Genomic DNA, 15,038 nt, shown 5'->3' with positions numbered 1-15,038 from the left:
AACTCTACGTAGTGTTATCAGCCCACACCTTATTCACCAAGGTGATTTACACTGCTGGATACACTACTTACACTGGGTCACTCATCCATACATCAATGGAACACTCTCTCTGTGACTTGGAGTCACCAATCCACCTGAACAGTATGACTGTGGGAGGAAACCCACACAGACACAGGGAGAACACCTGTGAGCCACAGTGCCGTGAAAAAGTATTTGCCCCCTTCCTGATTTCTTATTTTTTTGCACATTTGTCACAATTAAATGATTGAGATCATCAAACAAATTTTAATATTACACAAAATAACCCGAGTAAATACAAAATGCAGTTTTTAAATGATGATTTCATTTATTAAGGGAAAAAAGCTGTCCAAACCTACCTGGCCCTATGTGGAAAAAGTAATTGCCCCCTTAAACCTAATAACTGGTTGTGCCACCCTTGGCGGCAACAACTGCAATCGTTTGCGATAACAGGCAATGAGTCTTTCACATTGCTGTGGAGGAATTTTGGCCCACTCTTCTTTGCAGAATTGTTTTAATTCAGCCACACTGGAGGATTTTCGAGCATGAACGGCCTGTTTAAGGTCATGCCACAGCATCTCAATCGGATTTAAGTCCGGACTTTGACTAGGCCACTCCAAAACCTTAATTTTGTTTTTTTGAGCCATTCAGAAGTGGACTTGCTGGTGTGTTTTGGATCATTGTCCTGCTGCATAACCCAAGTGCGCTTGAGCTTGAGGTCACGAACTGATGGCCGGACATTCTCCTTCAGGATTTTCTGGTAGAGCACAGAATTCATGGTTCCATCAATTATGGCAAGTCGTCCAGGTCCTGAAGTTGCAAAGCAGCCCCAGACCATCACACTACCACCACCATGTTTGACTGTTGGTATAATGTTCTTTTTATGAAATGCTGTGTTAGTTTTACGCCAGATGTAACGGGACGCACACCTTCCAAAAAGTTCAACTTTTGTCTCATCAGTCCACAGAATATTTGCCCAAAAGTCTTGGGGATAATCAAGATGTTTTTTGGCAAATGTGAGACGAGCCTTTGTGCTCTTTTTGGTCAGCAGCGGCTTTCGCCTTGGAACTCTCCCATGGATGTCATTTTTGCCCAGTCTCTTTCTTATTGTTGAATCATGAACACTGACCTTAACTGAGGCAAGTGAGGCCTGCAGTTCTTTAGATGTTGTTCTGGATTCTTTTATGAGCTCCTGGATGAGTCGTCGTTACGCTATTAGAGTAATTTTGGTAGGCCGGCCACTCCTGGGAAGGTTCACCACTGTTCCAAGTTTTCTCCATTTGTGGATAATGGCGCTCACCGTGGTTCGCTGGAGTCCCAAAGCCTTAGAAATGGCTTTGTAACCCTTTCCAGACTGATACATGTCAATTACTTTGTTTCTCATCTGTTCTTGAATTTCTTTAGATCGCGGCATGATGTGTTGCTTTTTGAGATGTGCTTCATTTTGTCAGACAGATTCTGTTTAAGTGATTTCTTAATTTAACAGGTCTGGTAGTAATCAGGCCTGGATGTGGCAAGTGAAATTTAACTCAGCTTTCCACAAAATGTGGTTAATCACAATTCATTCATAATTTAACAAGGGGGGGGGGGATTACTTTTTCACATGGGGCCGGGTAGGTTTGGACAGCTTTTTTCCCTTAATAAATGAAATCATCATTTAAAAACTGCATTTTGTATTTACTCAGGTTATCTTTGTGTAATATTAAAATCTGTTTGATGATCTCAATCATTTAACCGTGACAAATATGGAAAAAAATAAAAAAATCAGGGAAGGGGCAAATACTTTTTCACGGCACTGTATAATACAGGCCAAATGATAATTTCACCCAAGAGATGAAAATCTGTCACTAAAATTCTCCATATATGCAGAGAAGTATGAACACAGACCGCAACTGCAACAGGCAGTTAACCTCAGAACTGTGCGAGTGTTCGGGTTCGATTTCTGGGTCTTTCTCTCTGCCTCTGGGGAGGGGCTGCAAGTTCTTTCAGTTCATGGTGAGACGACAGCGCACGTGCCTTTCGTCCTGTCGCTGCCCTCAAGCGCTCCTCTCCTCTCTGTCCCTCTGTGAAGTGGGGGTGGTGGGGGGGGGCGACACCCTGCTGTCTCAATGTGGGAGACAGCTTGGACACCCCCCGAAGGGTTGGCCCCATGTCTCAGCACTTGGCCTGCTACACAGGAAGAGGGAGCTCTAAAACTTCCCATCAGGCACTGGGCTCCAGCCCCTAGGAACCTTGCCAATCACCTCCTCCTCTCTCCCTCTGACTTATAAATATAAAAGCAAAACAAAAGTTGTAATCCTTCTTATCCCACTTCCGCAGCGCAGCTACATTTTACATTGCGACGAAAAGGACGTCATACGTTCCAATCAAAAGGTCCCAGTAAAACCTGTCAAGGTCAGGTAAAAAGGCTGCTGTGCTCGATATTCATAGCGGAGCATTGCTGACGAATTTCACACTAAGTGTAATTTTCAAAGGCAGATTATAATTTCTCTGCCCCGGAAAATAATCCTTCTCTTATTGCTATTAGACCTCAGCAAAGCAGAGGACTGGTTAATTTCCATGCAGGAAAGCGATGCGAGGCTCCGTCCAGCGTGGGCAACTGCTGTCCACCGTTCACAGTCGTGTGTGAAAGCGAGACATCGGCGGGGAGCAAAGCGACCCGGCCGCCCTCACACCGCCTGTCAACATGTGACTTCTGGGCTCAGTGAGTTTTATTATCTGACTGCGAAGACTGCAGGGAGAGGCACCTCACAGTGACTGCTCTTACTTTCAGCACCAGCTTCTAAAATACCTTTTCAATGTTCATGCATGTATGGCTGAGCCATTACTTTTACGCTCCGAAAGTGCAGCAATTGATCTGACAGAGCACCGGAGACCTGCAGGAGACCCCCGAACTGGAAAGATTCTATCCAGGTATCCTACGTATCACCACTGTCCATTGAAGAGTGACGGCAGGATCTACCGAATGAAGAATACGGTAAAAATTAATTTATAGAGGGGAGGGTTTGGGTTTTATTACGCTCAGGATGTGCGCCTCTCACACAATCACAGCTCTCTTTCTCGTCACAAACTCTCCCAGGACACAGGATCGCTCTGATGTGGCACCTAGAAAGGAACATTTCTCCCAGGAATCTCTTCTCATTATTTCCAATGCTCAAGGGAATTTACTACACTTAGAAATACAGGGATTTTCTAGTTGCCCATTAATATTTTCCCATGTATGATTATTAAAAGTATAAATAGCATGAAAAAAAAACATGCATTCTGTAACTTTAATCATTTGTGCCTGGAAATAAGTAGAACTATGGTAAAGTTTAATGGGGAGGAAATGCCAGCTAAGCGTATTTGGTCACTTCCAGAAATCAATTTCCACGAGAGGTTTTCCGGGGGTCCGATCTCAATGATGCTGGAGTGTTTACACAAATTACAAGAGTACCCAAATACTTTTTCGATAAAACTGACTGGAATTCCAGGACCAGGGAAAGGGTTTTACCATTTCGTCCTACTTCTACCCATCATGCCCTTCATTATGGGTCCCGCTAAGGCTCCTTCATGAGCCTGTGCCCAATACAACACTCAAGATTATCCCCCCCGTAGTTTTCCCATGCTGGAAGCCCTGGGCATACAGTATCTGAGAAAACCAGAAATGGGGATCACTGTACTCCAAATATGTCCTTCAATTAAGCACAAAGGTGAGGATATTAAATATCTCGCAAGCTTTCTGCACTCGGGGTTCACGTTGGGTGGGCACTACTTGACCGAGCTTCCTTTAAACTCTGGCCAGCGGCCTTAGGAGGGGAGCTTCTTCTGCTCCCCAAGATACCCAACTGTGACAGAGGAGGATCTATTTTTAATGAGAATATGAAAATGCTGCCAGTGTAAATATGAGATCTGCCTGCAACATGGGCTACTTTTACCACATGTCAAACCGTGTTATGTAAACTTCCCTGGCGGGTTAATTTTAGGCCCTCAAGATGAACCCATTCTTACTTTGTGTTCTTTTGGAAATTTCCAACCTCCTGGTAATTGTAACACATAAGTAAACACACACACACACACACACACACACACACACACACACACACACTGGCTGAAGCCGCTTGTCTCGAGCAGGGTCACGGCGAGCCGGAGCCTAACCCGGCAACACAGGGTGTAAGGCTGGAGTGGGAGGGAACACACCCAGGACAGGACGCCACTCTGTTACAAGACACCCCAAGCAGGACTCGAACCCCAGACCTAACAGAAAGCAGGACCCAGCCAAGCCCGCTGCGCCATCATGCCCCCCCCACATCAGTAAAGTGTAGCTTTATTTGATGCACCATTTTATTATGCTGGTCATAGTGATGCAAACCTCTCAGTACTAAATATACTCAGTAAGTCATCGTGTGAGACCAGTGAGCTGTAAAGAAGAAAAGAAGACTTTGCTGAAATAAACCCACATCTTAACAGCTTTTAATTTCTGTCTCAAGTGGGTACAATAACCTTTGTTTCTTAAGTGTTTTGAGTTCTGAATCCCTTGCCTATATGGAACCACCCTTCACTGTCAGCTGTACACGGGCATTCTTAGAAATGTTAATAATCCACAGTTTTTAATGGTGGGTGGTGCAGTTGGTTGAACCGGGTCCTGCTCTCTTTTGGGTCTGGGTTTCAAGCAGAGCTTGGGGTGCTTTGCGATGGACTGGCGTCCCGTCCTGAGTGTGTCCCCTCCCCCTCCAGCCTTACGCCCTGTGTTGCTGGGTTAGGCTCCGGCTCCCTGCGATCCCGTATGGGACAAGCAGTTCAGACACTGTGTGTGTGTGTGTGTGTGTGTGTGTGTTTGAGCTTTTAATGGTGCAACAAGGAGATTTACGCAAATAAACATTTGGAGAGTGTTTGTCTTACAGTCGGGTGTCATTTCTCACACTGGTTACTGACTGATGATTGTACAGCATCCTGGCAGCATCACTCTCTGCAAGGAGGATGAAGACACTAAATGGGCTCTCCTATCACTCTTGCCCATTTCCATTAGTTTTTTTTTGTTTTTTAAATTAACAAATACTCCAACGCCTGTAATAACTCCTACACATGAGCTCTAACAGAATTCATCACATCTACGCAATGATGTCTCTCTCTCTCTCACACAAACACACACACACACACACACACACACACACAGTGCGCATCGCTTAACAACACCGCCAACACCCCGTGTGTTACACGCGAACGAACCGCACATTTAAAAAAGAGACGATCGGAAGGCCGCGCGCTCGGCGCGGATGCGGCGCTTTCCCCGCGCGGGCTCCTCCGGCGGCGCTCGCGCACCGGCACGCGACACACCTGTTTTTATTTGTTTTCCCTCCCTTTCCAACGGAGAGGGCGGGAACGTGACGCGACACTTGGGCTCGGGGTTTGACAGGAACCCGTTTTCATTGTTTACCGTTATATAGTTTACCTACGGCTACGGGGTGATCCATCGGTTCAGCAAGATAAATATTTTGGTCAAGGGTGCGACGTACAGCAGGACTGGGATTCACTACGGGATGCTAAACACTGCACCGCCTGCTGGCCCCGCTATGTGGAGCTTTCTCCGAAAAGTGACGGGCCGGGGGGGAGAGAGAAAACCGTGGGACCCCCGAGAGCTCAGCTCGACTCATCATATGAAAGCTGAGGCGGTCGAACCACTGACACACACGTACCACGTCAGTCAGTGCACGTCGAGCACCATCCGATCGCCTCCGCCGCCGAATACATAACATTTCAATACACGGACTGAACAAAAACAACAACATGGATGGAGTGGAAACGACGTCCGAGAAACACGGGACGAGTATCACACAAAAGAAAAGGCATGATGCGAAATATGGAGTGGAGAACATCTCCTCCAGCCAGTGCAGCGCTGCAGGAATACGCCCCCCCGCCCGACCGTCACTCGCTGACACACATCGGATCGACGTGCCCCCAGAACGGACAGATTCACTTTTATTTCGGCAGCTGCACGGCAACATTTATTTCTTCGGGGTATCGTCACGGAAAAGTAAGAGGAAACGCCTTTAAATCGCGGGGTTTGCTTACCCAGAACACGAAGGAATAGACGATGAGGAGGGTTTTGAGGCAGGTTATCACTGGTTTGGTCTCCATTCTCCTCGATGCCATACTACAGTGAAGTGAGGCGCAGCTTCTTTACACAGTTGCGCTGCCGCGTTTCTCCGCTGGGCTTCGCTCTGTCGGGCCGCCGCAGCCTCCCTGTGGGCGGAGCCACCCTCGGACCTCCGTCCAATGAGCTCCGGCGGTGAGCTTGGGCCCGCCCCCGTACTGGGCGGGGTCTTGGGACCGAAGGCTCTTATCCGCGCCCTTTCCCAATTTTACCCAACGTTATATGATTATTCAGGATTTATCAAACTGCACGGAAATCCCTCAAAGTTAAAAACCAGACAAAGAACGAGACACAAATAGTTTAGAAACGACAATCTGAATTTATTAACATCTGAGTCCAACATTTAAAAGGCAAAACAGGGCAAAAATAATTTGTCTCTTGGAAATGATAAGTTTCTAACATAATGGAGACTGTATTCTGAAAGCCATGCGGGCTTCAGAATTTTGGCATTGGTGTTTGTGGGGTGTAGTCTGTGAGCAGAGACACCATCAAGCCCTATAAACAGACAGACAAAACGTTAGCCTACATTGTAAACTTTTATAGGACTGTGACAGCTCAGCTGTAAACAGTGTAATTGCTTGCAATAACAGTAAGGAGCTTTTACTTTGAACAAAGACTAGGCCATTTATTTATACAATCTTCAGAGTATATTGAAAAACAGTAGCTAAAAACACTGATTTTATGACTCCTTTTAAGTACAAACACACTAAAACTAAACATTCAACATATTTACATTTACTGTAAGCTCTGAAAAACTATCCAGTGTAAACAAAGCACTACACCAACATCTGCAGATGTCACACAGCCATCAGGGCATTTCAAATGACTATTCCAAGCACTAAATCAGCCCAACAATTAGGTCCTTCACCAAAATGTCTTGCAGTCCTGTGTTGTTACTAGATAATCTCTTTAGAGCATTAAATTTGTGAAACACACTTATCAAATCCATGAATTACATACAGATTTTATGATGGCAAAGGCGCAAATTAGGATTTATGATGAAATTAAAACCCAACATCTGAATATCTGAAAGAAGCTAGTGTTTAGCACATTTCATTGAAATTCCTTTTGAGATGACAAATTAAAGTTGAAGTGTTGAGTCTTGCTTTTTGAAGGAAGACCTGAGCTCATAAGACTGCAGAGTTGGAAACAGTTCACAGCCTGGCTGTGGAATTAGCAGGCTGGTGTCCCATTTAGAACCGCTTAAGTTTGCGACCGATTGTGAACCCGGGAAGGTAAGAGCTGCCCTTCAATAAAGAAAAAAAGTGATTCAATAACATGTGACTTACACCAAGTCCTTGTGTTACAAAAATTCAAATGACACATTTTCGAAAATGGGAATATTTTCAGTTTATTATTTTAACTTTATTTTTAAATCCATTCTTCACTCATCTATATTCAAAATTTGTTGTGGAGCAAATGCAACCCAAATTTCTGCATCCAGCTGTAGACTGTAGAATGCACTCAAATGGGGAGAGAATGTGGGACCACCATGATTCATGCCACTTCCACAGTGTTTACAACTAGTGTGTTGTGTTTGTGAGCACTTGTGATCACTAGAAAGATGACTAATGTTGCAAAAATTTACGAAAAATCAGTAAAAATTAAAGGTGAATCAGACTTAGTGAAAATTAAATTTCTGTTTTCAGTTATTTTAAATTAGATTAATTTTAACGTAGCTTGAAGTTGATAAAAACTTGAAATGTCTTACAGCATATTTAAATTTCTGAAAGCTAAGTCTAAGATTTGTACAGAATCTATCCAGTAAATAAATCAAGGAATGTTGTCTTTTACTGATTTTATAAATAATAAAGCAAGCGGAACATGGCCACATGCTGATGTTGCATATACTTATTGGTCAACAATTGGCATTGAACAGGAAGTTGTGGAGATGATGTATTTTTAGAAATTTTAAAGTAGGCTTATTATTAAAATTGTTTAGAAAAAACAAGAGAAGTCCTGCACTGGACAGGCTTCCTGTCCACAGCATATGCTACCTCGCACCCAGGATAGTCTCTGGGGCGCAGTGACCCTGCATAGGACAGATAGGTGATGAAAATACAACAAGTCTTACAGTGATTTTAGTTCATTATAATTTCACAGAATCTAAAGGTTTTTACAGAACCTAACTCATGAATAGCAGGAAGCTGTATTATTAAGCTTTCATTGATTGCGACACAGTGGTTGGATTTACAAACTGAGCTATTAACAGACTTTGGTCCCAATTGTAAGTTGAGAACAGAGTGTGCTTGGTTACTGTAAGATGAGTGGGCCTTGCAGGGTCATGCTTGATCAGGTGATCACTGCAGATTAGTGCGGCCAGCTTCTGAAACGGTACCCTTCGGTTAGCAGCCAGCTACCTTTCCAAATACCAGTGTACTTCAAACACTGCTGGTCCACATCACAAGAGGAGTGATTATACGAAAAATGGTCCTTCTGTGTTTTGGTCTCTGGGGTTTTTCGTTTTAATGCTGCTGTTCTACAGTTGGCAAAGTTACACTCCTGTTTGATAACAAATCTGTGAAGGGAGTGGGGTGGGCTAAGGAATAGACATATTCCAAGCCCACCGTGACATTACAGTAGTGTTCGGTCACTGTAAATGCTGACAACAGGTCAAATTTATTTACCATAATGGTCCATTTTCGATTCTCTGCCTCTGGGAAAACCAGAGATCGGTGCGAGTAGAACACCTGGTCGTCCACCTCCTCCGGTTTGCGGGGCAGACAGTGCAGGAAGGTCCAGTCTGGTGATGCCACACTTCCTGTCTGGAGAAAATCTCAAATCAGCACCACCATCCTTGGAAGAACTAAGTGAGGTACAGGTAAAAGTAACCCAACTGCTACTCACACACAAACAGAACCACACTACTGTAACATTCAAATCAAAGAAGGATCACTTGAACGTTGTCTGCGAGACTTGATCATTTTGAAGTCGGACCTGGTCTCCTGTTACCTGCAAAGTGATTTGGTAACCATGGAAATCCTTCAGCCTCTGCTTCTTTTCCTCCTCCTGGCCCATACTGACCCAAGTGTCGGTGACGAGGACATTACTGCCGCAAGCTGCCTCAACAGGGTTGCTGGTCAGGAAGAGGCTGGTTCCAAACTGATACGCATGAGAGTTGAGAGCACACTGGTTATGAATAAATTTATTTAATTACATCTCTGAATAGACTGGAAACAGACCCTGCCGCCCTTTTCATTACAAGCAGCCGTTTAATGCTTCTTGTTATTCCTGGAATAACACGGAAGTCTGGCTTTTGTTCCAGTCAACCTAATTAGTCTGGGATTTTACATCTTTTGATAGTCATTTCCTCTTGTGCCTCTGTTAAACAGAAATGTTAGTGTGTACATTTCCACATCACACGTGGAAAAGAAATTAGATGATATACAGATTATATTTTAATAATGTAGACTGATTTGTGCCCAGTTAATTGTTTAAGCCCAAGAGAAGTCATTACTTGAAGTAATAGTTCATATGCCATTGTATATAACGATAAAGGACTATGAATGAAGTTTCAAAAACTCTAACTCTTGCATGTGCTCAGCTCAACTCTAATATTATTAATAGCTGATAACTCAGGAAAAGGTTTAAAACCAAATCAGTACATTCACTGAAGAAATATTAAATTGCTGATCAAACTTTATAAGGAACAAACATCACTGTAAACTCTGGAGACATGAAGAATATTTGTGCACATTTTCTTTGAATGACACAAGAGGCATCAGAAAAAATTCAGAAAGAAACACATAAAACAAGTAAGACTTAAACAAGTAATTTGAGCCCCTGTCCCAAGTGACAGGAATGTCATTTAACATCTGACGCTGTGTGCACACATACCATATCAATAATGTCACGCTGTGCACTAAATATCTAACCTGGCTGTCTGCTACGTTTCAGTCACATTATATTTGTAAAATGTCATAATGACATTTCCCTGTGAAGACTTCATATGTGTATTCAGATCACCTGTTCTGAAAGTTTTTCAGCCTCTCGAAGAACATCGGCATTAGGTTCATATCCCTGTTGAAATGCAAAATAACAGACATAATGCAATATAACATTGAAAGAACAGATAAGATTCATTTAGGCCAGATTTTATGTGCAAGTACTGACTGCTATTTGAAACCATGTGAAACACACTACACTGGGTCTTCAACTTACATACAATCAATAAAAGCTTAATAATATAGATGTTACCTGATTTCGGAGACTGGCGTTAATAAAAATCTCAGGAAAATTTAGAATTAAAAATTTGCAGTAAGACTTATTTATGCTATTTGCACCAAACTGCTCGTCCTATGCAGAGTGATTTGTGCTCGAGAGCCTATCTTGAAAACATTTTGTTGCAACATTCATCATCATCTTGCATTATTATCTATACAATAAATAAAAACATAATAGGAGGCTCTATGAAAGTCTCAGAATAATCAATGAAACTTGTATTAACATTTTTATTAAGTTTGAGCTACATTTAAAAAAAATTAAATGACTTAAAATGAAAATATGTAATCCTCACCAATTTTTTACTCAATGCGCACTCCTGACAGATTTAAATGTGCAATTTTTTTTTATTGATCAGTGACATTCAGGAGCACCAGACACATGCTGTACACCCTGTGGGAGACACTTATTTTAATCCTATCTCACACTCCCACTCAATTTGGGTGCATTTTACTGCCAACTAATGTTTGGACATGGAAATGAATGTAACATTCTCTTTTTAATAAAAAAGAAGAATAATTGACAAGTGATGAAAATGCACTTAGAATAAATTAAAAAAGAAATTAAAACTTTGTAACCTGAGGACCAAGTATACAGTGCTCATTACCAGAAAATTATTTTCAAAAACAAATAGCTTAATAAAGGAAAACAAAAGTTGGACTACTATTTCAGAAGCTATGTTTGAGCACTTTCATGTCTGAGGGAATTCAGAAGGTACAAACAGCATCTACTGTTAAATATGCTGGTCTGCAGAGACTGAAAGGTAGGGAAGCCTGACTTTTGGAGTGGCGATCCTCAGATGGACACCCAGTTTGGCAGCAGTCGTCATGAAGGAGTGGAGCACGTTGTTCCCGTCACCAATCCAGGACACTGTGAGGCCACTCAAAGAGCCATAATGCTCCTGGTGAACAAATGATCTCTTTATCCATTTTTTGAAGTGAAAACCCTTATGAGAGTATCTCAGAATAAAAAACGAACACAGTTAAGCAGCAATGGGTTAAAAAAGAAAAGCCCACATTTGCAAGATACCTGCAAGGTGAGGAAGTCAGCTAATATCTGGATTGGGTGATAAAGATCAGAGAGGCCATTGATGACAGGAATAGATGCTTCCTTCACCAGTTCCTCCAGGGTAGAATGGCTGTACACACGAGCCAGGATGAGGTCGGTCAGTCCAGACAAGACCCTTGAAAACAAAAATCTGTTAGGTCTCTACGGACATGATCCAGGTGCTGCTACTATAAAAATCTCTAACGAAGACTACTGATCTTCAACTTGCAAAAAAAAAAAAAAATCTGCTTTTCATATATAAACATACTTTACAAGTTAATGCAATGACAACTCTTAGTAATAATTACTACGAGAGTTTACACAGACTAGCATGCTGCATAGTGATTAAAAATAGTGTTTGTGACCAATATGTTCAACTCCCAGGTGCAGCACTCAGCACATGTGTGAAAGGTCAGTGTGAACCCAATAAGATTGTTCAAGTTTCACTAAGGGGAAGGTTAGCTATGCAGGTCTCTTTGGACAAAGGACAAAATTAGATTGCCCTCCCATTGATTCAGAGTCATTGGCAGAGCTAATTTTTACTGAAAATTAACTAATAATCAATGCAACTTTTACAACTTAAAAAACATTTGCTATATGATATTGATACATATTAATATATTGTACTCATGCCATTGCTATGTAAATAATACCACTAATATCTAAATGTTTATACGGTTTATTTCTAACAGTTGGAGTTAAGAGTGTTGAGTAGGTTTACTACAATGTGATTGGTTTGATTGGACTTTCAAGTGACTGGGAGTATAAAGCAGGATGCCTATGCAGTAGTTAATTTTCTTATAGAAGAAGTACAGCGTCTGCGAGTTTTGCAGAGTACACATAATAGGCAGGGAATAAAATACCTGTTGTGGATGTGAAATTACTGCATTACTGGAGAAAAAAGTGTCGCTGTAGTTTATAATAAGCCTACTGTCGGGGGAAAAAAAGTATGTATTTCCATAAGCCGACATAATGGTTTTTCCTTCTAGTGGACCCCCTCATACAAAGGAAAGGTTTACTCCGCAACTCTTACCCTGACAGGCTCTTGGCTTTAGTGTTGGTGATCAGGAACCTGGTACCGATCGGCTCACCTACCTGGCTGTGTCCCTGGTGTTCTCGTTGACTCCCAGGTGAATATCCTGTGAAGTCAGAAAGCAGGGGTGGCCTCCCAGCAGGGCAAACCCTAGATGTACATCAGAAAGAGAGTAATAAGGGCCTGTTATCTACACAGAGCATCCTCTCTCCCACCAGCATGAATGCGAAACCCACCCCAGTGTCATTGTGTCACCCCCCATTACTACAAGCCTTTCATCCGAAATGCACAAAGACACAGAGGAAAAAAGCAGCGACTGATCTGCCATATGCACAGGCCTTTCATGTGGCACATGGAGAGCGCGGGCAGAGGAAAGGCAGGGTGAGCGCTGCTGGGAGAATCCAGACAGAGGGGCCCAAACCTGCCCACTCTGCACTTCTATTGTGCCCTGTTCCAATCGGAGGTTTCGGTGATCCCATGGGGGACAGCAGTAGGTCACTGACTTTATGGTTATGGCATGACTTTTTTAAAAACCACTGCAGGCATTTGCTTTTCAACTCTGGATGAAATTAAAAATTAAAACACTAAAGAAATACAACCATACCACGGTTTCACTTAACCGCATTTTTATGGTATCTCCTAAGTCTTTTTTTCTTTCAGGAGTCCCTGTCACCACACAGCAAAATGGTAACATGCTGCACAAATTCACATTTACTCATTCAGCTGATACTTTTCTCCAAAGCAGCTTACAATGTTAAGATACCTCTATTTATCTACCCACTCATAGAGCTGGGCAATTGTCCACTGGAGCAATTTAGGGTAAGTACCTTGCTCAAGGGTACCACAGCTGGAGGTAAGATTTGAACCCGTGATCTTTGGGTCCAAAGGCAGCACCTCTAACCACTGCACTACCAGCTGTCCCCATTCATAAATGAAAAAGGTTGCATACACAGAAATTGTGTGTACTACATGTATATTATATACACTCTATGCATATATATGTAATATGATGATACACACACACATACACACACACATCTTCAGAACCGTTTGTCCCATACGGGGTCGCGGAGCCTACCTGGTAACACAGGGCGTAAGGCCGGAGGGGGAGGGGACACACCCAGGACGGGACGCCAGTTCGCCACAAGGCACCCCAAGCGGGATGCGAACCCCAGACCCACCAGAGAGCAGGACCCGGTCCAACCCACTGCGCCACCGCGCCCCCTATATATAAAATATATGAAATATATAGTGTATATACACATGTGGATTGTCCCAGTTTATATATATATATATATATATATATATATATATTGGCAGAATCCCCAAGTGGTGTCGGTGTACCGACTGTGTGTAAGGACCTCTTTCCCAGCATTAGAGGCTGCACTGTGTTTTAGACAGACCTGTTTCTGTGGACATGCGTGTTCTCGTGCTCCTCTTCTCAAAGATCATGGCAATGGACTTCCCTTGGAGAAGAGGAAGATACTGTAGAAAGAGGATGAGATTTCATTCTCATCCGCCGAAGTTTGGACATTTACCAAACACTTTAACACTTTCATTAAATACACTTACAGCCAAAAAAATGCAACGCATCACTTGAAAAGGTTTTCATTCTGGTATAACGGTTTTACTGAGACACTCCGCGTACCTGTCCGTCATGTTTAATCCTCTTTTTCAGATCGTGCGATGTCCACAGAAGATGCTTGACTTCGTCCGACTGGAAATCTTTCAGCGTCAGCAGACTGCGGCCCGCGAGCTGCACGGCGCGCGAGAGGGCGCGCGCCCCGCTGCAGAACAGAAGCGATACACAGCAGTGTGGCACAGGTAGGTATACCGATTGTGCACTCAAAACACATTTGCTTTACAACTACAAAAAAAAAAAAAAAAAATGAACCAATCAATTAGTAATGACACAAAATCAATACCGCGTTTTTACTACTAGTGGCAGAAACGAAGAACTTTGCCCAAATTTCTCCGCAGAGGAAACAATGATTAGAAACATTTATGATTATTGCATCATCATGATGTTACGAGAAACTTACACTGACAGCTCAGCTGTGCGTGTGGCTCATCATTTTTTTCTCACCTGAAATGACGTACGTGTTGGTTGCGCTGTAAAGTCTTTAGTGTGCAAGAAACCGAATTCTTGACGGAGAACATTGTGTGTGATTGTACTAAACAATTCAACACATGAGGTCCTTTCATAAGATTACGCGAACTTCCCACGTGAGGAAGATAGGCTCATAACACGAAGTAATGCGATTCCAATCTCAGCGTGTCAATAAGCTCCGCCCACTAGACCCACAGCTCATGAATTATTAACAAGCCACACCTTCGATGCAAATAGGTTTTTACGGCGGCTGGGGAAGGTCATACCGCCGAAATAAAAACGTACAACCAGTTACGTACGAGCTATTCATTGATATCTTTTGTAATTTGGAATACTTTAGTCGCACAGGGCAACGTATTTACTAGACGCAGCAGAAAAGTGTAACGCAGCGAGAGGTTTTTACAAAGCTAACAACGAAATGTGACGTATTAAATGCATGCACGTTCAATTAGGTATCCTAAATGCTTAAAGGTGGA

The 15,038-nt window shown here is 42.8% G+C and overlaps 2 protein-coding genes across 3 annotated transcripts in view; both read right to left on the bottom strand.

Moving 5' to 3' along the window:
• LOC108933113 (tetraspanin-7-like) overlaps positions 1-6,199 on the bottom strand; it is a 32,712-nt gene extending 26,513 nt beyond the window's left edge. For both annotated transcript variants that reach the window (XM_018749938.2, XM_018749939.2), the window contains exon 1: positions 6,070-6,199. In XM_018749938.2, coding sequence (XP_018605454.1) covers positions 6,070-6,150 — 81 coding nt within the window. In that variant the 5' untranslated portion in view covers positions 6,151-6,199. The remainder of the gene's footprint in view (positions 1-6,069) is intronic.
• Positions 6,200-6,450: 251 nt separating this feature from the next.
• otc (ornithine transcarbamylase) lies at positions 6,451-14,733 on the bottom strand. The gene is made up of 10 exons (XM_018749936.1): positions 14,539-14,733; positions 14,101-14,239; positions 13,856-13,937; positions 12,515-12,602; positions 11,402-11,555; positions 11,151-11,273; positions 10,118-10,171; positions 9,104-9,253; positions 8,779-8,916; positions 6,451-6,646 (listed from the first exon to the last, which is right to left on the bottom strand). The coding sequence occupies exons 1-10, from the start codon at positions 14,655-14,657 to the stop codon at positions 6,587-6,589; spliced, it is 1,107 nt and encodes a 368-aa protein (XP_018605452.1). The 5' UTR covers positions 14,658-14,733; the 3' UTR covers positions 6,451-6,586.
• Between the last annotated feature and the right edge of the window lie 305 nt (positions 14,734-15,038).

The sequence above is a fragment of the Scleropages formosus genome, chromosome 1, assembly GCF_900964775.1.
Source record: "Scleropages formosus chromosome 1, fSclFor1.1, whole genome shotgun sequence".
Lineage (NCBI taxonomy): Eukaryota > Metazoa > Chordata > Actinopteri > Osteoglossiformes > Osteoglossidae > Scleropages > Scleropages formosus.
This window is presented reverse-complemented; position numbering and strand designations above follow the sequence as displayed.

Coding starts and splice junctions, on each gene's coding strand:
- otc (XM_018749936.1), bottom strand. CDS start 14,657: ATGAAAGGACCTCATGTGTTGAATTGTTTAGTACAATCACACACAATG. Junction 10,172..11,150: donor TGAGGATCGCCACTCCAAAA/GTCAGGCTTCCC, acceptor GCATTTCAACAG/GGATATGAACCTAATGCCGA. Junction 6,647..8,778: donor ATCGAAAATGGACCATTATG/GTAAATAAATTT, acceptor GTCTGTTTATAG/GGCTTGATGGTGTCTCTGCT.